This window comes from Mycetomoellerius zeteki, unplaced genomic scaffold (assembly GCF_001594055.1).
Source record: "Mycetomoellerius zeteki isolate Tzet28-1 unplaced genomic scaffold, Tzet1.0 scaffold425, whole genome shotgun sequence".
In the NCBI taxonomy this organism is placed as follows: domain Eukaryota; kingdom Metazoa; phylum Arthropoda; class Insecta; order Hymenoptera; family Formicidae; genus Mycetomoellerius; species Mycetomoellerius zeteki.
The window spans coordinates 155,791-177,877 of record NW_017257420.1 but is presented as its reverse complement, the minus strand read 5'-3'; the positions used below and the strand labels follow the sequence as shown (position 1 = coordinate 177,877).

The window sequence follows — 22,087 nt, the reverse complement described above, 5'->3', positions numbered from 1 at the left end:
TTCAATCTTCTGATCTCTTGTTTTGCCGCTTTCTTCTTCTTTCATCTTTTCTACTCTCTCTTCTTTCTTTTGTTCTTCTTGTTTCGCTGCTTCTTTTATTTTTTCTGTTATATTTTGATGTTCTGGTTGTTCATGTTTTTCTTCTTTTATTTTCTCTTGTGCAGGTTCTTCCTTTGCACTGATTTTGTCTTTTTTCTTTATCATTTCTTCAACCTTTTCGTTTTTAGTCTTTTCGTCTTCTTCCTTTCTTACTTTTTTTTTGGTCTCCTGTTTGTGTTTTATTTTTTCTTTTTCCTTTTCTTCATTTTGTTCTTTTTCTTTTTTTAGGTCAGGATTTTCTTCTTTTTTCTGAATGTCGTCATTTTGATTTCGTGCATCATTTTTTATATCTTTAAGGTTTTCCTGCTCCTTTTTCAATTCTTCTTCTTTGAGAATTTTTTGCTCTATATTTTTCTTTATTTCTTTGGCTTTTGTTTCGTCGTTACACTCGTCCTTTTCTTTTTGTAACATTTCAACTTCTTCTATTTTTACAGATTCCTGTTTCTTTTGTTGCGCTGTATCAATTTCTTTTCCTTTTTCTCGATTTTTTTCTTCTTCCTCTTTAGCTTTATCTTTTCCCGCATGTTTGATCGGTTTTAATTTTTCAATATTTTTTGTATGTTCCTGTTGTTCCTTTTCTTCAATTTTGCCTGCATCTTTTTCCTTTTTTTTCGATTCTTGCTCTGCTTTTCTTTCTATATCTGTAGATTCTTTTGTTATTTTATCTTCCATTTTTTCTTTAATGCTGTGGTCTGCTTCAGTTTCCGTATATTCATCTACTTTTTTCGTCTCTTGTATGGTTTCTTGCTCCTTTCGTTCGTTTTGTGCTTCCTCTTTTTCTGTCTTTTCTTTGTTTCTTTGTTCACTTTTTCTTTCTCTCATTTCTTCAGCGTGGATAAGTTTTTCACACTCCTCTATTTCGTTTTTTACATTTTCGGCTGTATTTATTTTTTCTTGCTGATTTTTAATTTCTTTCATTTTTTCAGTTTCTTTATGCTTTTTAAAGTTGTCAGTTTCTTCTACTTTCTTACATTCTTGCTTTAGCTTTTCATTTTTTATGCTTTTTTCACTTTGCTCTGTTTCTTCCTTTAATTCAATTTTCTTGCTTTCCTGTTCTTCATTTACTTTTTGTATTTTTTGAATTATGTTCTCTTCCTTTTGTTTCTCATTTTTATTTTTTATTTGATTAACTTTTTCTTTATGTGTTAACTTCGTTAATTTTTCATCATCTATTTCTTTCTTCTGTTCTATTTTTTCTGGTTTCTTCGTATCATCTTTATCTTTCGTATCATTGATTATTGCAGAGTCTATATCTTTTACCAACTTAATTTCTTCCATTTCTTCTTTCATTGTTTCTTTTTTAGTTTTATTGTCTTCTTCGACAGCTGTTTCAATTTCAGATGCTTTAATTTTTTCCTTTATGGATTTCTTTTGAAGAGTCGTTTTGTATTTATCTATTAATGAAATCGTTTCTTGCAAAGACTGATCAGACATAATATTTATCGCAGTTAGCAGTTTATAAATTGGTTTCTCAAGAATCATTAATCCATCTAGTAATGTTTCTTCGCACCATAACGTTTTTGTTGCTTCTACTGATTCTTGTAATTCGAGTAGACATGGTATCAAATTTTTCGAAAGACCACCAAAGTTTGTATGTGGCGGTTCCACCAATGGTTTATCAGCTGACTGTTCTCGTATTACAGCTATAGATTTCTCTAGTTTCTGAAGAGCACTAATCATTGAATTAGCAGTATTTGGTTTTTCTTGTATCTGTATAATACATTGTTTAATATTCTCTAAAGATTTTGTCAACATTCCAAGTGCTTCGTATTCGATATAAATTTCAATTATTGACACTTGTTGTTGCTTTAATTTGTTTTCGATAGATTCAATTGAGTTGTTAATATTTGAAATATTATTTATTATTTCTATTGATAATTCTAAAAGCTTTTTATTTTGTTGCATAGATACAATTGTTTCGAGCGCGTTTAGCATTAGTTCTAATGGTCTTTCCAAATAATTTAAACTTACGCTTGATGATGTCTTTATAATCTCAATAGAGCATTTTAATTCAGTTAATGGTGTAATGATAGTGGCGGATATCGTAGTATCAATTTCTATCGTATCTGATTGTTTGGACACTGCTTTATCAACAATTTCTTCCTTAAGAAATAAAATGCATTTCTCAAAATTGGAAAGAGATTCGATAAAAGCATCAATACTATTTTCCTCTTCAATAGTATCTAAATTAAATCTATTTTTTAGTAATACTAAATTCTCTTGTACATTAATAAGTGGTATTTCCATCTTCTTGAGAATTTCAATTTCGGTAGAATCACCTTCTATACGTGATATTGCTAATTTAATACTTTTCATTGATTTTACTAATTTTTCGATAATTGACCAGTCTGGTATTAAAGTTCTCGTTTGCTCTTTCACAATTATAGTTTCAGGTTCTATTATGCTGCATTGTCGAATATCAGCAATTGATCTTTCTATTTCATGTAGAGGAGTTGCTAAACATTCCGTAATCCAGTTGTCTGCATCTTCGGACATCGATTCAACATCCGGCGATATCACTCGCGTTTCTAAAACAAATATAGCACGTTGGAGATCGAATAGTGGTTGAACCAGTGCATTCAATATGACATCATTCTTCGATCGATCCGTTGATGTTTCAATCAGTATATGATTCTGTATTACAGCGATAGAGTGACGCAATTCTTCAAGTGGTTCCATTAAAGGACGAAGAAAAAATTCATTTTTATCATCGAAGGCAAATGAATGTTCATTAGCACGTTCAATAGCCATTTGTTCCTCAATAATTATTGCAGCTGCATGTTTTAATTCCAATAGAGGTTGTATTATTGTTTTCATCAACGAAATATTTTCTTTTTCTGACAAAGAACACGTCGTATCATATGGCTGGACTGTTTTCTGTTCTTCGACGATCAACGCTAGGCATTCTCGTAGTTCAATTAGTGGCTTCGCTAACGTTTTCAATGTAGAAGTTTCATCTTCCGTCATCGATGTTGCAATTTCAACTGGGGATTCGATCGCTCCTTGATCGATCACCATTGGATGCGTAATTCTTGGAGAAGATTCATCGATTACATCTGCCCATGTATTTAAACACGAAACATCTTCAGAAATAGTGTCTGCCGCAGGCTCCATAATAATCTGCTGATAGTTACACATTGCTATACGTTCCGTCAGATTATGAAGAGTTTTAGCAAAAGTGTTCAATACCGAAATATTTTGTTGTTGTACAAGTTCATTTAAAAAATCTGGTGCAATTGCGGTTATTTGCTGAATAGATGCGATAGAAGCTTTTAAATCCACTAAAGGCTTCGCAATCGATTTCAGTAAAGCGTCAGTTTCTACTTCCGATGTAATTTGACTTCCTGCTTCTAATACCACGTGTTCTTGTACAATAGCAATAGACTTTTGTATTTCCTCAAGAATTGGTTGTAGAGCAAGTTTTTCTAGGCTTACAAAAGATGATTCAGTTATTAGGCTGTGTGTATCGTGTTCAATAATATGCTCTTTTTGCACCGTTGCGACAAAAGATTTTTCAAGTTGTTGCAAGGGACTGACAAGGCTGCTTAACACAGTAATTGGTTTCCTCATTTCCGTAACATTTAAAATCTCAGATTCTTGCATTTTAGTTTCTTCAATAGTTAGAATTTGCTCCTGTAATAATCGTAAAGGTGCAATAATATTTTCAATAAGATGTGTGTCTATTTTATTGGACTGTTTCAATTCTATATTTGTCGTAAAAGCTTTGATAATTCTCGGTCGTTTAACAATAATGGAGCAACATTTTTTGAACTCTTCAATAGATTTCGCGAATGCTTGCAACGCCGACGCATTTTCGATCTCTACAATCTGTTGACCAGCGTTTTCTATTGCACTCAATTGTTGCAGAACTATCATTGACGTTCTTAAATTACTAAGTGATCCGGCAAAGTTCTTCAATGTTATTAAATCATCTGTATTCATATCCACAAGTACATCCTGGATCATTGTTAATTGATCTAGAATTATTGTTACAGATTTATTCAAGTTATCCAATATTGGTTTGATTGACAATTGTTGCAAGGCAAGGACGGTTTCTTCATAAGATGCAGTTAAGAATGATTGCTGTAATTCTTGCAATGGTTGTATCATACATTCTAAAGTAACAGCTTTCGTTGATTCTTTCGTTTCCAACGTTTGGGATACTTGATCTTCGAGTTTTAGTATTGCACTTTGCAGCTCTTCAATTGGAATAGTCATCATTTTCAGTAGAGAAATTTCACTAATTGCTTGCTTTTCTATATCTTGTTTAGTTATAGCTACCAGTTGACTCGCTATTTCTTGTACTGAGTTTGCAAACGATAGTAAAGTTGATACTTTCTCAGTTTCAGTAATTTTATCAATATGCTCGACAATTTCTTTGACTGTTGTTAACGGTAATTTCAGATTTTCTAGAGCTTTATTCAATGTTTTTAATATAGGAACATCATTCAAGATTGTTTGCTCCTGAACTAAAATAATCGAGTTTCTCAGTTCTTCTAGCACAAGTTTTATATTCGCACTTGCCAATAAACTTTGACTTTCACCATGTTCTTCCTCCTTCTTGACTGTAATTTTCTGCGTATCTATAATTAATAATTGTTCTAATTTTCCTAAAGAATCTATCACTGTACCTAAGTGAACGATCTCTTTTTTCTGTTCTGACATTTCTAACAATCCAGCTTTATAAATATTAAGGTTTTCAATTTGAGAAAGTGTTTTTTGTAAAATATGAATTGAATCAACAGTCTTATGTAAAACTTCTACATCTAGCCCTTGATCTTTTTGTTTAATAATTTTTACCGGTGGCACAGATTCCATTTTTACCTGACTAATAATAGACATAAATCTTTCTCCAAATTGCACTATTGGTTTAACAAAATTTTGCAAAATCGTGATCTGTTTAACATTTGATAATTCTGCTTCTTGCTGGATAAATTGAATAATTATTGAATTAGATTGAATGCAAGCAATTGACATTCTCAAGTCTTTTAATGGTTCCATGACAGCTTGTACTAAAAATGACTTAAACGTTTCACTCGAACTGGCTTCAGCTACAGCATTAAGTTCCATTTGTTCTTGAACTGTAGCAATTGACGTTTGTAATTCTTCCAAAACTTTTACAGATAATTTCAGTAATGTCATCGTATTTTTTTTAATACTTTTGGTAACTTTAGACGATAATGCAAGTTGTAAATTTAGTAACTGTTCTGTCAAATCTGAAAATGTAATTGTTTTCTTATTGGAAAATTTTAAAATTCCCATTTCTCCAATTTCATTAAATGATTCACACAATGTTTGAAGAGAAGAGATAATCGCTTCTAAAGTTTCATCTTTTATTTGTTCTTCCTGAATCATATTATTTTCAAATACCTGAGTTGATTCTAACTTTTGTTGATCAATCGTTGCAAAGTTGTGTTCTTCAATTTTTTCTAAAGGTTCTGCTATCGATTTTATCATTTCTATATTTTTAGGAAGTAATTCTTCGATTTGACTGGACTCTAAAGATGTTAATACTTGCTGCGATGTCTCTACTGTATCTTGTTTTATTGAACCATCTATTTTTTCAATAAGTATTCCATCTGATTTTGCTTCGCCGGGTTTTAAATTATCAATAGCTTTTGACTCGATCATGTCCGTAGAAGACAAACCAGACTCTAAAAGCAAAGTCTTGTCACATTTTACCTGTTCTTGAGATTTCATTATAACTTCTATGAGCTCCTCGAGGGGTCGTGCAGTTATTTCTTCAATAGCTTTTGTTTCTTCCTTTATTTTCGATATTTCCGTTTCTCTTTCGTCAGCAATATTAATACTTTTTGATATTTGTATTTCATTTAGAGATTTAATGGTATCATTAATACACAATATTATGATTTTCGGGATTGCAGATGATTCTTCATCTTTGTCAATATATTTGTCTTCATCGATTGTTTGACATATGGATGCCAATACATTTTCAAGAGCAGCTAAAGGTTTAGAGATAAATGATAAAGACGCCATAATGCTCTCCTTTAATTCTGGTTTCACTCCTTCATGAGTCAAGAAAATGACCGTGTTGACAGCTCGTTCAAAATCAGCAAGAATATTTTCCATATGAGAGAATTGGCTATCTAATAATGTACTAATAAATGAGGAAGATATTACTGTCTTAATAGAAATATTTGTAGTTTGTAGATCGTTAAGAATTTGTATTAAGGCTGTTAATTCTTGTATTTTCCGCTTATTTTCCTCAGATTTTGAAATCAGAGATTCTTGTTTAGCAGATTTCACAAAATCAATTAATTCTTTTAATGGCTGTATTAAGTTACTTATTGCAGAATTAAATTTTATTATATCACTTGTCAAATATTTTCGGTTTTCATTTTCTTTCTGATCTTCTTTGCTTTTTCTCACATTCGCTAGATCATTTTTTGATTGTTCAACGAAGATTACTGCTTCTAGATTTTCGAAAACTGGTATTTGTGTCGTCGTAGATGTATTTTTACTTTCAGATTGAACAACTTCTTGAATTATTTCTTTAGATGACGGTATTTCCGTGATCGTCATTACACTCTCAATTTCTTCTTGTGATACCTCAATAACTTCATTAATGACACTTTCTACTTTCGTAACAATCATGCTCACTTTTTGTTCGACTGTTTTCTCTATAACACCTATAGAATCTTTCACGTGATCCAAAACATCTATAACGGCAGAAAAAGTCTCTATGATCGGTGCTCCTTCAGAAGCACCTTCTTGTACAAGTCCTATTCTGTGAGCCGATAGGGAAGAACTTAGTTCTGAAATAGAATCGGCTAGTTCTTGAAACTGAACTATTAAATTATACGAAATTGCTGAAGGCATTTTCTCCGCATTTTCTTTCAGAATGTTTAATGCCGACAAAAGCTGATTAGTCGGATAAAGAAAGCCTTCTACGATAGCTTCTTCGTCAATTAATTCACTACCAACTTGACTGAATTGCGTTTGTGTAAAAGAGATTTGTTTTTGTAATGCTTCCAAACATTTGGACACTATTCCACATGTACTTTTATCGGTGTGTTCTTCTAAAGTTATTATAGCATTAGCTAAGCGATTTAATGTGCCGGTAAGTCGATGATGAAGAGAAATATTGGTACTACTAGATCGGCGCGAATAATCTGTCTTTCCAATTTGTTTTTGTACTTGTAAAATAGCAGAATTGAGCAATGTCAAGGATTCATTAAATAAGAAAGGTTCTTCCATATTCGCAATTATTTCAACAGTGTGACAAACTTGTTTTCGCAAACCATCAACCGCTCGCAGAATAACGCTTCTCCTCTCGTCTAATAAAGAAGCTTCAGGAACTAAACTTCTTCGACTGCTCTGTATCATTGAAAGACAACTATGAAATTCTAATAGGGGTTCAAGAAGATTTCGTAATTCGAGAATTAATGGTTCTCGTCGTTCTAACACGTCTACTTTTTGAATAGTACGTTTAATATCTTCTAAAAGAGCAGCGATAGGTTTTCCTAAAATATTTGCTACGTCAGTTTCGAGAGTTTCTTCCGCAGCTTTCTCTAGATCGTTCATACGTTCTAAAATACTTTCCAATGGTTTTGAGATGTCCCAGAGATATTCCAAAATTTTTCGTCTTAATGATATTCTTTGAATTACAATTGGAATTTCCGTTTTGATTTCTTCTAGCATACATAGAAGAAACTCAAATTCCTTTTCTACATCTCCATCTTTACCGATAAAATCTTTTATCTGTCTTATCACGTTGTTTTCTATTATATTCAACAACGGAGTAAATCGATTTAATATCACGAGTTCTGAAACATCGTGTTCGTGTGATTTGGAAAGAAGATTTCGTATATTTGTCAACGGTTGTATTAAATTAGTCAGCATCAAAGTTGTCCGATTCAGTTTTTCTTCGAATAAATCAGTTTCTTCACCGTAGACGATCATTACCCGTATTGTGGAAATAGTCCTTCTTAACTCTTCGATGGAATTAGCTAATTTTGATTGGGGAATTGTAGTAGATTGTGTTGTTGATTCTTCGAAATCGTCTAATATACTAGTCATTTCCAATTGTAATTTTTCTAAAGTTTCTGACAAGATCATAATTAATTTGCTTGCACCCTCTTCGCTTCCCTGTTTTTCATTTTTTATGATTTGTAAGACGACATCACTAGAATTATTTTTTGTTATGGCTTGCTCAGTAAGCAATGAAGTAGATTCGGCTTCAAATGGCGTTGAAGCAACTTCTGTTAGAGTACCTGGAATTGTTTCTCGAGAAGCTGTAATAGTTTCTTCTTCTATTTCTTCCGTTTCGTTAAATGCTTTAGTATTTTGTTTAAATTCTTGCTGATGAAGAATATCTTTGACTGAAAGCGATATTTGATTTTTAATTTGTTCGATGATATCTATTATCGGCCGTAGAGATTCTTTTTCCGCATGTTCACGAAGAACATCCATGATAGTTTGCAAAAGATATCTCATAGGATAATCCAACTTTTTTAAAATTGAAAGATCTTCTGGTTCATGATATGTAGAAATTGCGTTTTTAAGCCTCAGTAGCGGTTCTCGAAGATCAATCAATGCATCTATCAAACTGTCATCACTTGGTGATTCAGAATATGACGTTTGAATAGCAATTTGACTCACATTTATTTTCAATTCCTGGATTGTTGAGCTTAATGCAGATTTCATTTCATCTTCATATTGCTTTGTACTATCTTCGGATGTAGCGGATAACCAATTTTTAATAGGATCTAAAGAACGATCTATTTGACTAGCCAAATTGGATTTTGAATAACTTCTTTCTTCTTTATTTTCTCTTTGAGATTGTGTAATACTTTCTTCTTGACATTTTTTCTTTGATATTTCTTTCGCTATAAGAATTGTATCCTTTTCTATATCTTCTAACAATTCCAACATAGGTACTATTAACTCGATCGAAGAACTGTTTTCAATTACACTGTGAACTACCTCTTTCAATATAGAAATGGGATTCACCAAATCATTAAGAACTTGTTCTTCTTGTGGTTCGTGCTTCTCTGTTAATAAATTTGTCTGTAGATTTAACAACGATTCATTCAGCTTGCTAATTTCTTGAATTATTTCATCATCAACTGGATTTTTAAAATTAGCGATTGTAACAGCCGAAAAACCGATTGTCTGACGTAATGCCTCAATACTTGTAATTAAATGACACGAGGCTATATACTTCTCTTGCTTTTCTAAAACGGATGATAGAGCAAAGTGTACATTGCTTAAACTTTGATCAATGTTTAGATTCTTTAACATATTTTGAATTACTTCCGTCTCCAATAATTGTTCCACTAATTCTGATATTTGTTTCTCGGTATCTTCCAACATTTTGAGAATTGCTTCTATTTTAGAAATTACCTCGTGGTTTTCAAATTTTTTCAGTATGATGATAACAACACTTTTTAATTTTACAATGGCAAAATTTATTTCTTGTATCATCGAAAGTTCGCTAGAAGTATATCTCTGTGATAAAATTAATTGAAGATCCAATAAGGGCTCCCTAAATTCCATTAAACTGTTTAATGTTTCATTCTCTTTCAACGTCATTGCAGCATGTGCTGTGTGAGACACGCAATCTCTCAATTCTGTTAAACATGCAACAAGATTCGACGCTGTCACAACTTGTTGTGGACTGCTAGATCCATTTATCATAAGTTTCGATCGTTCGATACAATCTAAAATTCTATTAAATATCGATTGAATATTGATTAATGGCTCTGCAATTTCTTTAGATATATTTTGAGATACATCGGAGATTGATTTTAGCAATGATAATTCTTTTGTTCTTCTAGAAATGTTACAAATGGGATCGCTAAATTTTTTTAAAATTGTATGCGTCGGTTGTAAAGATAATAATCCAAAATTTTCAATAACATGTGACAACTGAGCGGTAAATGGTTCGAGAATTTCGCAAATGATTTCTATATGTTCTGTTGGTGTAATTTCATTAATTTCCTGTAACAATGCACGCAGAGGTATTTCTAAATTAGTCAAGGTTTCAATGTCCACACCTATTCTTCTTGAATCTTCCAATAATTGACATATATCGTCAATTCGCTTATGAATATTTAAAAATTGTGGTGTATCGAATATTTTTTCATATAAAAGCTTCAAAGAGTTGCGTAGAGCTGTTATTGATTCAAAAAGAATATCTTGTGTCGATTCTTGATTCTCTTCCGAAACATGGCTGCTAATTTCCATTACGTTTTTTAAATTATCTAACAGCTTTTCTTTAGTAAATAATTCTTTTACTGCTTCGATGCCGTTTCTGTTATCTATTTCTGTTTTTTCAATCGATTCTGTAAATTGATAATTTATCTTCATATCAACTTTATCTTCCGATTCACTTCTCCCATGCTCGTAGTCACTAGGGCCGGAATATTTTTCGGAATTATTTTTGTCCTTATGTTGTTTCTTTTTTCGTTGCTTTTTTTTAGGAACACCGATCATTGAATCGAAAGACGAATCACCACCGATTCCATCATCTAGACTGGAACCGGTTGATCTTCCTGCGCTCAAGCTGCGTTTTCTGTTATCTGTTGTTCCATGTTCCAATGTCATCTGTTTCTGGACAAGACTCTCTGTGATGGAGAGATGTGCAGAGGATAAGGCGTCCGCAAAAGTGTCGCTGTCATCCTGCTTCAAAGATGAAAGCGGAGACAATGGTGGCTCGTCTTTTTGTGCACTATGGAAGCTTTCAGATTCTATGCGTTGGCTTTTTTCGCTTTTCGATAATGATAAACTCATTGATTTTTTCCTAGGTGGCCTATTAGGAACTTTTTCGTCTTCATCCACATTATATCGAGCTGATCTTTTCAAGGAACTTCGGGAATCGCGCTCAGGTGACGAAAGGACGCGCGTCATATCATCCATAATGGAGACATCTTCGAAATCAGCTTCTGTTCGTAAATCATCATTGTCTTCCGCGCTAACAAAATAATCAGGAGATACATCGATTACTACAGCTTCCATTAACAAATTACTGGTTGTAGACGTTTCTTTGACAAATCTCATTGGTGGTAGCTCGATCACATTGTGTTCTATACAAAAATGCAGCTTTTTAGCGTATCATTTATATTATATTTTGCTGAATCAACAAAAATTAAATCAATCTTTTTACCTGTAACATGCTCAGACAGCTGATCGGCGTACATTTCAACAATCTGTAGTGCCTCTTCCTCAGTAAGATCAGGTGTTTCGTACAGACTGACTGATACCTCTTTGCCATCAAAGCTAAAAGATACCTCGCCCCTCTCATCCAAAGTAACGGAATGATCCGTTTGCGGTGTGTCATACAATTGAGACGTTCGCTCTTCATGTATCGTTGACAACGACAAGTTTCTCGCTAGTTCATGACCATTTGATGACTGGATTTCTTTTGCATCTTTTTTATCTGTAAAGTTAAATAAAGTTACATATAAAGCTCGCTTGGAATGTTAACGTAAAAGACGGAATTGTTAAGAAAAACTTTTTATGCTTTTCATATAAACGGAGCATTATCATATAAGTGATAGTAACCAAAAATTATTATGTGCAATAGGTAAATATTACCTTCAAATCCTAGTAAAGACGCGGAACTACTGACTGTTCCCATGCAATTGGTAGCTTCACAAGTATATATCCCTAAGCAGCAAGTGCCATCCTGTCCGGAAATAATTCGGTGTATATCACCGGGCTTGAGTTCAACGTTGTCTTTGTACCATTTTAAAACTGGCTGTGGAACGCCGATAACTTTGCACTCTAAATTTACAGCGCCTTCTTCCGATAAGATCGCGCGTAGATTCTCGAGAAATTTCGGTTTTTTGTAATGCTTAGGAATAATTAGTTTCAAAAAGCAAGAAGTGACGCTATGGCCGAAATCATTTGCCGCTACGCACTTCCACTCAGCCTAAAGAAATGCGAAAAAAAAAACTCTTATGATTGTCTTTATATCATAGCAAATATGATTATATTATATATGTCATGAATACTCACTTGATCAATAAATTCGAGATTTCGCAATTCAAAATGACATGTGCCAAGATTCTCTTTTGCTACGTGATATTTGTCAGATTCGTCCATTATTGCATCATCTCTGTACCAAGAAAGAGTTGGGTCCGGTGCTATGCTTACTAAAGAAAAAAATATCTTTATCAGTGTGATGTAAAACTGCGTGAGATAGGATAACAGTTATTCAACAACTTATTTATAAAAAAAAACAGGAAATACGAATACCTTGTACTGTAAAGCGAAAATTTTCATTTATTTTTGCTTCACAACTTCTGAGACCTTTTATAAACTTCGGTGGTTGATTAGTGCTCAAAAGTTGGAAACGTTCTTCTTCGTTTAATTGATTCTGTATGTCTTCGATGGTTAATTCTGCGGTACTCTTAGCTTCGCCCATGCAATTTTTTGCGATACAGCAATAAGAACCTAAATATTTTTAAATAAATCTATGACTTAGATAGAGACTAGAAAAAAAATAATAGGTATATAATAAATTTAATGGATACACATACCTAATGAATTAGTCCCGGTTAATTGATAAACGTCTCCTGGTTTAAGTTCTTGACCGTCTTTAAACCATCTCAGCAATGGCGTTGGGAAACCTACAACTTTACATTCGAACGAGACAAGACCTTCTTCTGTTAAGATTGCTTTCAGATTCTCCATAAAGCGGGGTTTCCTGTAGTTTCTTGGTACTTTGTAGAAAGTAAGATAAACGTTGATAGGATAATTATATTTTTTGTTATAAATTAGTTTGCCTATTATCATAATACGTACTAGACATTGCTACATAGCAACTCGTAAATTGTTTTATATTGTCTTCGCTGGTAACGACGCATTTCCATTCACCCTCGTCCATAGCTTCTACTTGTTTTATTTCAATTGAATATCCTCCTATGCCATCCTCCATTATATGATACTTGTCACTAGATTCAATGCGGCCTTCCTTATTGTACCAGGCGATCGCTTTCGGCCAGGGTGGTACTTGAACTATTATTGTTGATAATGTTTCATTTATTGGTATAAGATATAATTGTTAATAAAACAGATAGAATGATTATTAATTAATTTACCACGACAAGACAGTACTATAGTGTCACCGATCCTAACATCTGCTTAAATAGCGGAAGAGGTCCAGATGGTGCCAAAGCATCTGCCGGTTTCAATGAACCTTCTCGACTTCCTCTTCCAACTACGTGAACCTGAGATAAAATAATGTGTCTACATTTAACGAAATTGATGTTAGAAAATATAAAAGGATCGTTACAATTGTTATTGCGCAATCGTAATAGTGAACGCATTTACTTTTGAGGAGGAATAGGCCGTTCCCATGCAATTGACCGCTTCACAAGTATAAACACCGAGAGATGTTGGATCATCGGGATTAGCAGTCAAAGCAAAAACATCGCCAGCTTTGATTTCCTTGTTGTCTTTAAACCATCTCAATACTGGCGTAGGTACACCGATTACTTTACATTCCAATGACACGGTACCTGTCTCAGTGAGCAGCGCGCGGAGTTCTTCAACAAATTCTGGCTTTTTGTAAGCCTTGGGAACTAAAGATTTGTCAGATTTATCAAAATTAGTTATCAATTATCTAAAGCGAGCAAAGTTAAAAATGTCGAATAAATAGAGTGAGTGATCGATTACTAATGACGGTGAGAGTAGATGTGCATGAGGATCTTCCACTACGATTTTCCGCCATGCAAGTCCAGCATCCTTGATCCTCAACTGTGACTGGGGCGACATCAACACAATGAAAATTTCCTTCGTGAACGAGAGAGAATCTAGGTCCATCGTGAATAGGCGAGGCATCTTTATACCAAATTATCTAAAATTGGTGAATCTAATTTAAATGTAATATAAAAAAATCTGTCGCTTTTAAAAAGTCTTATTACTTTATTGTAATATTTCATATACGAATATATAAACACGATTTGTAATACGTAGTACGCTATAATATATTAGGCTATTTTGCACGTAGCGGAAGAGGCATGCGAAGAAATGTCGGAGTATATATCCCCTGGCATAGTATGCGGGCATGCGTAATAATAGTATTAATACGACGCACAAGAACGCGTAACCAGCTTCCTTTACTCTTCGTTTTTCGTCGCGAGTTCAGGTCATGGACCTCCCGGTCCATCTTAATTCGCTTTTCCCGTTTCATCTGATACTAGGATAGAAGGAAGAGACATGTCTGACAATAAGTCACTGCTAGTACCATCAGAGTTCCAACTTTCCGGGTTGATTCCGGGTAATAGTTAACTATGTATCAGCCATTTTTATGTTAAGCAGGGACGTATCTTACGTGATATTATGGATATGAATAAGTTGCCAAGTAGAATTTTCTTCTCTTGTTAATGCACAAATTATTTAATTAAATTAATATTCTAATAAACATACAAACAAATTGTTTTCTGTTAGTATGAAGTAAAATTATCTATGTAGTAAATTATACCTTCAAAGTGGTTGAACTTCGAATTTCTACAAGAAATCTAGTTCGAGTGCCGACTTTTACCGCGAGATCACTCAATCTTCTCAAGAAGACTGGATGATCGTCCTCTTCGTAACTTGGTTCGCTGATGCTCAAATCGAAGTTCTTTAAAGCTCCTTTATCATTTTCTTGTCCGAGCCTCGTTGCTACGAGAGAATAGTAACCCGTGTCATTTTTACACGATTGCTTCAAGGTCAATTGAACGATATTGCCTCGCATTGATAATTGATAACGATCTGATGAAATTGGTAATCCATCTCGTATTCTGCAAATTTGATAAATCAAATAATATTAATTTGTCACGAGTGTGACAAATTAAATTAGAGTACATTTAAATAAAAAAGAAAAATTGCTATAATTTTCATTTGTACAAAATATCTATCTATTATTTTACTGTGTTCTCCATGTATGTGTTTTTACATCTACACTATATAAAAACATATTGGTCCGACATATTTCGGTCAACAGGATGATCTAGAGTTTTGGCATTGCTCTACTGCCCTATTTTTGTCACCTTTTTCACAGTGTGAGGAGCTTGTTTAAAATCAAGAAGAAAGTTGTCTACATCTAACAAAGCAATCTTTTACTTGTTTTATTTATAAATAAATTATCATGTTGTGTAAAAAATAGTAGGAATGTAGATTCTGATCCTAAAAATATCATGCACCAATGTATCAGGCATTGCAACTTGATGCAATTGCATACATCTGACGTGAGAGCTCACGCGATATGACGCGACATTGCCCTTCAGTATAATTTAATTTCTATTATTCACTTTACGTACCAAACGTATAATCTTACATGAATAATATTTAAATATTTAATTAAATATTTAATAATATTAGGTTTGTTAAATAATTTGATTCAAGCGTCAACATGGTTGATATATATAAAACGTTTAAGAATATGAATGATACAATCATATATGTAGCTCTGAGAAAATATAATTGTTTGTAGAAATTAATACATTAAATTAAATCAAGAATTTTTTTATTTTCCTACCGGTATTCCGATCCGTCGGAGGAGGACCCGGTAATAACGTTCTTTTTACCGTTAGTGCATTTACAGCAATCGCTTCCCATGATGAACCAAAATAAAAGAAGTAATTTCTTGTTTTATATCAGAATGCACCATCGATGAGATAACAGCCATAAATTGCCCACATTCTTTTACAGACACACAACATTTCGGTTAGCTTTAGAAATTCTTCAATATCACTTCTCTTATTACTTTTCACATATCTAAAAATGTTTTCAGAACATCAACAATGATTTGCCACCTACTTCAATTTCTAAAGTATTGATCTGTCGTGTATAATCTTTCTTCATGACACTGCAAGCACCGCGTGAGCGACAAAATTAGCAGAATACACATTGGTCGATCGAATTCTGACAACGCGGTGGCGCTCTGCAAATTCGTTTTATTGAGTCATCGACGTACGTCTCAAATTTATCAAGAACACATTCATTTAATTTTAATTGTATATCATCAAATTATATGACAACTTGTTTTTTAATGTGTAAATCTTGATATTTTCATTCAATTTTCACGTCATTATAGTTTTATTTTTAAGTTTACAATTATAGATTTTCGAGCCTTTTGAAAGATTTTTATTCAAAGATAGAGTCCACGATAGGGAAGCGAGTTCTCTTATATTTTTAACTCATGATTTAACTTAATTATTCCTATTTAAGATTGTTTGAAACAAATTCACAAGGAAATGACAGTTGACCGAGCTCTAAATTAGAGTTTCAACAAATTGGATTCAATTGAATCCACGTAACCACCTTTTTAAATTTTTGATAAGTAAGAGACGCATACCGATGCACTCATCTTTCAGCGTTAGACTGATAGCGAAATGCCAACGTCAAACTGTCCCCTCCCAATTTTCCACCTCCATCAACGAGTTCGTTGAGATAGTTTCGAGGAAACTCTAAGCAACAGGCTATCTCATATAGCTAGTAAGAGCCAACCGAGGAATAGCTGGACTGAGCGGGAGCATCGAGCATCTTTCATATTTCCATGAAAATTTCAGGCGCGGTCAAAATTAGATTATGTATAGTAATGTTTATTGCATAAGAAGGGACATACGTCACAAAAACTAAAACTTTCATAATTCATTTGTATTACCATCATGATATTGTGTCTATATCGTTAATACAATAAAAATATTTTAAGCCAAAGAATATGTGGGATATACGATTTCGCATTATGAATTCGATAAACATCACGATTATATTATGAAATCATTGCATAAATGCACCCCAAATAATCTCAAGTTGTCCGAAATATTTTACTTCTTCAGGTGTTTTCATGGAATTCATTACATAAAATAAGGAATAGCAAATGTATAATGATTTGTGGTCTGCACCTCTATCTTTTTCTTGATGCTGATTTAATTTTCTAAAAACGCTGAATACATATGCATATAAATCGGAAAATAATTGATAATGACAATTATTATAATATTTTTTTATCTTATTCAAGATCATGTAAAAATAAAAATATATGGTACGTTCTCAAAATGTATTTCGAAATAGCTTAAATCGGAACATGATTCTTCATTTCCTTTTAAATCATAAAAAAAACTTATAAGCATAAACTGTTACAATAACGTATTGTTTACTTTCTTTGATATTTATTGATGTTTAAACGTCAAAAGTACACACATATATGTTGCTTACATTTCTAGCATTGGCAAAGTGATCCATGCAGGAATATTGAGTGAAGCTACATGAGGTAAGTGTAATTCGGTTCTCCGAAATTAAGTGCGCGACAGCTCAAAATAACTCGCGTTTAATCCTTGGCACGTCCCAAGGTTCTATGTAAAATTAAGGCCAATATATGAGAATGAACGATAATGTGAAAACGGAACATTATTTTCAAATTAAAAAGTTGCACTACAATAGAAACGAGTACACATACAAAAAAGTTGTTAGCATTTTAGTCTAGTATAAACTTACAGTTCGAATTGTAAGTCATCATAATTTTCGGATAGAGCCAATTTCAGTTCGATAATAATATCTTCACCTACATATCCTTGAACTGATACGATCTGATCTTCTTCAATCCATTCTGGTGGCCCTTTATTTTTCAACGTATCTGCATATATTTACATAGCACGGTAATTAATTACATTTTTGCATTTTTACAATATAAAAAAGTTTATTATTAACTTTAATTGAAGATTCTTATTAAAGAATTATTCTTTATCGATACACGATGACGGAAGGAAACTTTCTGTTGAAAGGCTATCTGCTATTTCGAGACTCATGTGCTTTGCAAAATTATTACAGGAATGTACGTATAGTAGTACGTTTATGCAAAATAATCCTATACAGCATACATCTCCAAGGGATGTTCTTACAGACGTCCAAAGGACAATCTACGTTCTAAGGATGTTCCTCGGATAAAATATGCTATGTGAAATAGCATATAAATATAGACGACTATGTAGCAAAAGCATGAAAAAGCATAAAACCATTTAAGACAATAAACCGTAAAGTCAATCTATCAAAGTCTCAAAAATGTCATATTTTCCTTTGAAAGATTGCTTCTTCTCTAAAAGTTTTACAACCTGAAATATACTTCGTATTTCGATTAAATGCGCCTGTGTACACCCAGATTGCAACATTATAAGTAAAAATGTTCACTTTTATCTAGACATTTTGGTAAACACTATTGAACTTTATATTAAATTATAATTTTGTGAAGACATTAATTATGAATATATTAAGCACATTTTATCAAATCAAATATTTTTACTCATTTAATATATATAATATGAATGAGTTTTATATCAGCCGTAAAATATCGCGACATATACTTCATGTATACAAGGCTAAAATTGATGGCTATCAAAGACAAAGTTTAGCGACGTCATTTAATAATTACAAGAATTAAAAGAATATATACAAGTATAGATATAAGTAATAAATAAATTTCGTCATTTTGAATAATAAATATTTTTCATACTAGTGTACAAGTTTTTGTTATATTTTTCCATTAATTTCTCTTTTATGAATTCTTAAGCTAAGTCATCATTTACCATTTCTATGTTACGTATTTTATCTACACATTAACACTTGCACGATTCATATCTTTTCCCCCCTCCTTACAATATTTTATTTATATGTCATATAGATAAACAATTGGCACGCTATCATTTTTTTCATTGCAAATATATAAGACACACATAAAACATAAAAATTAAAAATCCGGCACTTTCCGTCATATTGTCAATGAGTCAACTGCATCGATCAAAATTATCGTCTTGGTTCGTCATTGCCGGCTATACCGGCTATACCGGCAAACTTGCTATAGCAATTCAATCGTGCATCTTACCTGTTAAGGTCATCTCTTAGATGTTATGTAGAATGATCTTTCCGTATATTGACATTACTTGCAGAGATCTGAGATGCGTACGCGTATATTATTTGAGAAGACCTGCACCGTCTTCCGCCACCACCGTCACCAACTTGTTTCTGTCTTGATCCTATATTAATACAGCATCTATGCTACGATGTCTGACGGTAGGAGACCCTGCTCCGTTCTAAAATCGTCTCGATGCCACACTCTCAGCTTTGTCGTTTTAACGAAAGAAGCACATGCGCCGTCTGAAATCTCCGTACCCCCTTTCCATATTATCTAGTGGTCTCTGATGTAATTGCTAGTAATGTTCATAATTCTTGGTTTCATGATTTTTTTTCTTTCTATTTTCTTGGTTTACATCTCATTTGCGCATACTTCAAAATTGCAATTAAATAATTAAGTAAATTAAATTTAGCAGAATGTGCAAAAAAATATTACTCGTATTGCAAAATTTGGTGTGAAAGCTAGATATATGCGAAAGTCACTAGTGCGTGTATTTAAATAAGTATACGAAACGTAGATAATTTTAGAATATAACATATAATCACATACGTATAATAATAATAATAATATACATAACATATAATGTAATGTGAAATAATGGAGCATGTAATAATTAATATTTTAATGTAATGTGAAAACATATATAATTTATTAGGAGTACAGAATTAACATTCATTATAAATATAACAGTTAACAGTAACAAGTTTCGATTAAAACATATATGAGAATACTATAAAGTAATTTGTGATTTAATATATAATACGTACTATTTCACTTTAGCGTATAATAAATTATATCTCTTTGTAATTATTTAAAATATTTTAATTGATAAATGAGATGTATGACGTATATGTGACTATCCCATTGAAGTCGGTCAATTTAGTATTTCTTCGTAGATCGCCTCCAACGACGTGGCATCCACCCATGTATTTCTTCCTGTACTTTCCGATATAGAAGAAGCACGATAAATGGAATCGCTAAAGTTTCTTTTTTAAAGAAATAAATATACATTGCAGCTATTAGTAATGTCAAGTCGGTTATATAGCTTACGGTCGATCTGACTGTTCTTTTAGCTTCTAAAGCTAACTTTCCGTTTATTCGATTAAAACAGCTTTCTCCTGCATTCTCCTTAGTTTCTTCGATTTCTTTTTTCATTGCTCGATATTTACTATTCTCGAGTGCTTTTTCTTTCCCTAGAACTTGATCTTGATGAGGAGCGCGAGGAAGGTCTAGAAGATATTTTAGATCTACGAAAATCATGTTCGTTTAATTCATTTTTCGCTAAGGATCGATTATTTCTTTCCTTAGAAGGTGTGCGATTTCTGGTCCTTGAAGATGATCTTGAAGAAATATCTCCTATTCTTTCACTTCTTCTCGCAGCTGGAGATTGGTCCCTGGAGTTTGGTCTACTTCTACGTTTTGTAGTTATCGTATCTTTCGTTGGAGTCGTACCTCTAGAACCAATACTTTCTCTCCTAGAATGCGGTGTTTGATTATCTTTCTTTTCTTCATTGATTTCATTCTTATTTTTAACTTTTAATTTCAATTTCTTATCCTGCTCTTGTTTGTCAATTAATTTTGGCACATGTTTTTCCGGCACTCGATACTTTTGATCTTGGTCTTCAGAAATGGAAGATCTCCGAGAGCTAGCTGCGCTACCATGTCGTGAATGACTCGAGTATTCTCGGACTATCTCAGTATATTGATTTACAACAGCCATTTTAGCTTCTAATTCCGCTGCCTCTTCTTCAGGTGTCATCGATCGCAATTTCGATTGCATTCTTCGACTTTTTGCTGCTTCTGCCGCAGATATAATACTATCCGTATCTGATTCTGACATCGTAGGAGTCTTTAGAGTCTCGGACACACTAGACATAGAAAGATTCAAAATTTTGTCATTGGTATCCATATTTATCTTTTTTATATCTTCTTGTTGATACGATTGCGATAATGTCTTTCTAATTGGTTTTTCTGGAGGAATCAATCTACCAAAATTGTCCTGAGGAATTGTCATTTCGTCTTTGGGCTTTTTTAGAATTGACTTAGGAATCACATTATTGGATGAGACGGAAGTAACCGTTCTGATGGGTGAAAGAGATGAAATCTCACAAATTGGTAACCCGTCATACGAAATCTGTAGTTCTGGTTCGACGTGTGGAACTGGTTTTCCCCTAGGATGATAAGTATCTTCTTCATCGATAATTTGTCTTGCCAGGATCCTTGATTTTAATAATTTCAAATCCTCGCTGTCTGCACTACTGATCTCTTCTGATGACTCTTCAGAAGTCTCAATATTAATATTTTCCTCCTCCTCTGTTTCCTTTGTTTGAGCCAGCGATTCTACTTTATCCACAGTGATGAATGATGGAATTATTACCTTCTCTTCATTGTACATTTGTATCGACTTCTCTTGTTGCACCTCTTTCAGTAACGGTACAGTTGTTTCGTGCCATCTACGCAGACGTTCCACGGATTCGACTTTGTTGCTCCTTTCCCAAGGGTCTGCTATTATCACTTCAGAGGGAAGATTTGGATCTGATCTAGCTTCAATATTCAGTAACAAAACTGGCGAAAGAAGTTTTAATGTTTTTGATACCGCATCTGCTTGTCCTTCACTCAATCTTCGACGATTCTTTTTGGCCTGCCAGGAAGCAATTAAATTTTGCGTAGTAGTACCAGAATTGGATAGGCGTCTTCGAAGTGATGGTCTCTGAACAGATTCGACATCTAATAGTGTCAGTTTGGTTTGTTTCTCAAATTGCGTCTTTTGTTTGGCAGTTTCGGATGCCTCTTCAGCAGCAACTGCGCGATAAAAGCGTTCCATAGCTCGTTCATGAAGAAGCTCGGTAGAGCTAACCGCTTCTCGCATTACTTCCACCACTTGATGCTGCGTGCTAAATAATTCTGGAAGAGATAACGATATTGGTGGTGGTATGAGATCGTCCTTATCTTCTATCAACTCAATCACATTCTGTTCGTCATCTGAAACAGTGATTATAAAGTTAACGTATACAATAATAAGATTGAAAGACCGCTAATGTTAAACATAATAATTTTAAATTAAGAAGCGCCATAACGGTCAGAAAATAATGCCTCGGCCGGGAGTCGAACCCGGATCGCTTAGGA

At 33.3% G+C, this 22,087-nt stretch overlaps 1 protein-coding gene across 1 annotated transcript in view; it reads right to left on the bottom strand.

Moving 5' to 3' along the window:
- The window catches only part of LOC108726475 (uncharacterized), a 45,626-nt gene that overhangs the window by 18,962 nt on the left and 4,577 nt on the right, over window positions 1-22,087 (bottom strand). The window contains 17 exon segments of the mRNA XM_018454065.1: window positions 27-1,149; window positions 1,255-11,147; window positions 11,228-11,500; window positions 11,659-11,995; window positions 12,082-12,218; window positions 12,322-12,519; window positions 12,606-12,788; window positions 12,871-13,083; window positions 13,167-13,202; window positions 13,205-13,295; window positions 13,399-13,649; window positions 13,744-13,924; window positions 14,552-14,852; window positions 17,551-17,689; window positions 18,932-18,944; window positions 19,844-20,147; window positions 20,149-21,943. Of these exon segments, the coding sequence (XP_018309567.1) occupies window positions 27-1,149; window positions 1,255-11,147; window positions 11,228-11,500; window positions 11,659-11,995; window positions 12,082-12,218; window positions 12,322-12,519; window positions 12,606-12,788; window positions 12,871-13,083; window positions 13,167-13,202; window positions 13,205-13,295; window positions 13,399-13,649; window positions 13,744-13,924; window positions 14,552-14,852; window positions 17,551-17,689; window positions 18,932-18,944; window positions 19,844-20,147; window positions 20,149-21,943 (15,468 nt within the window).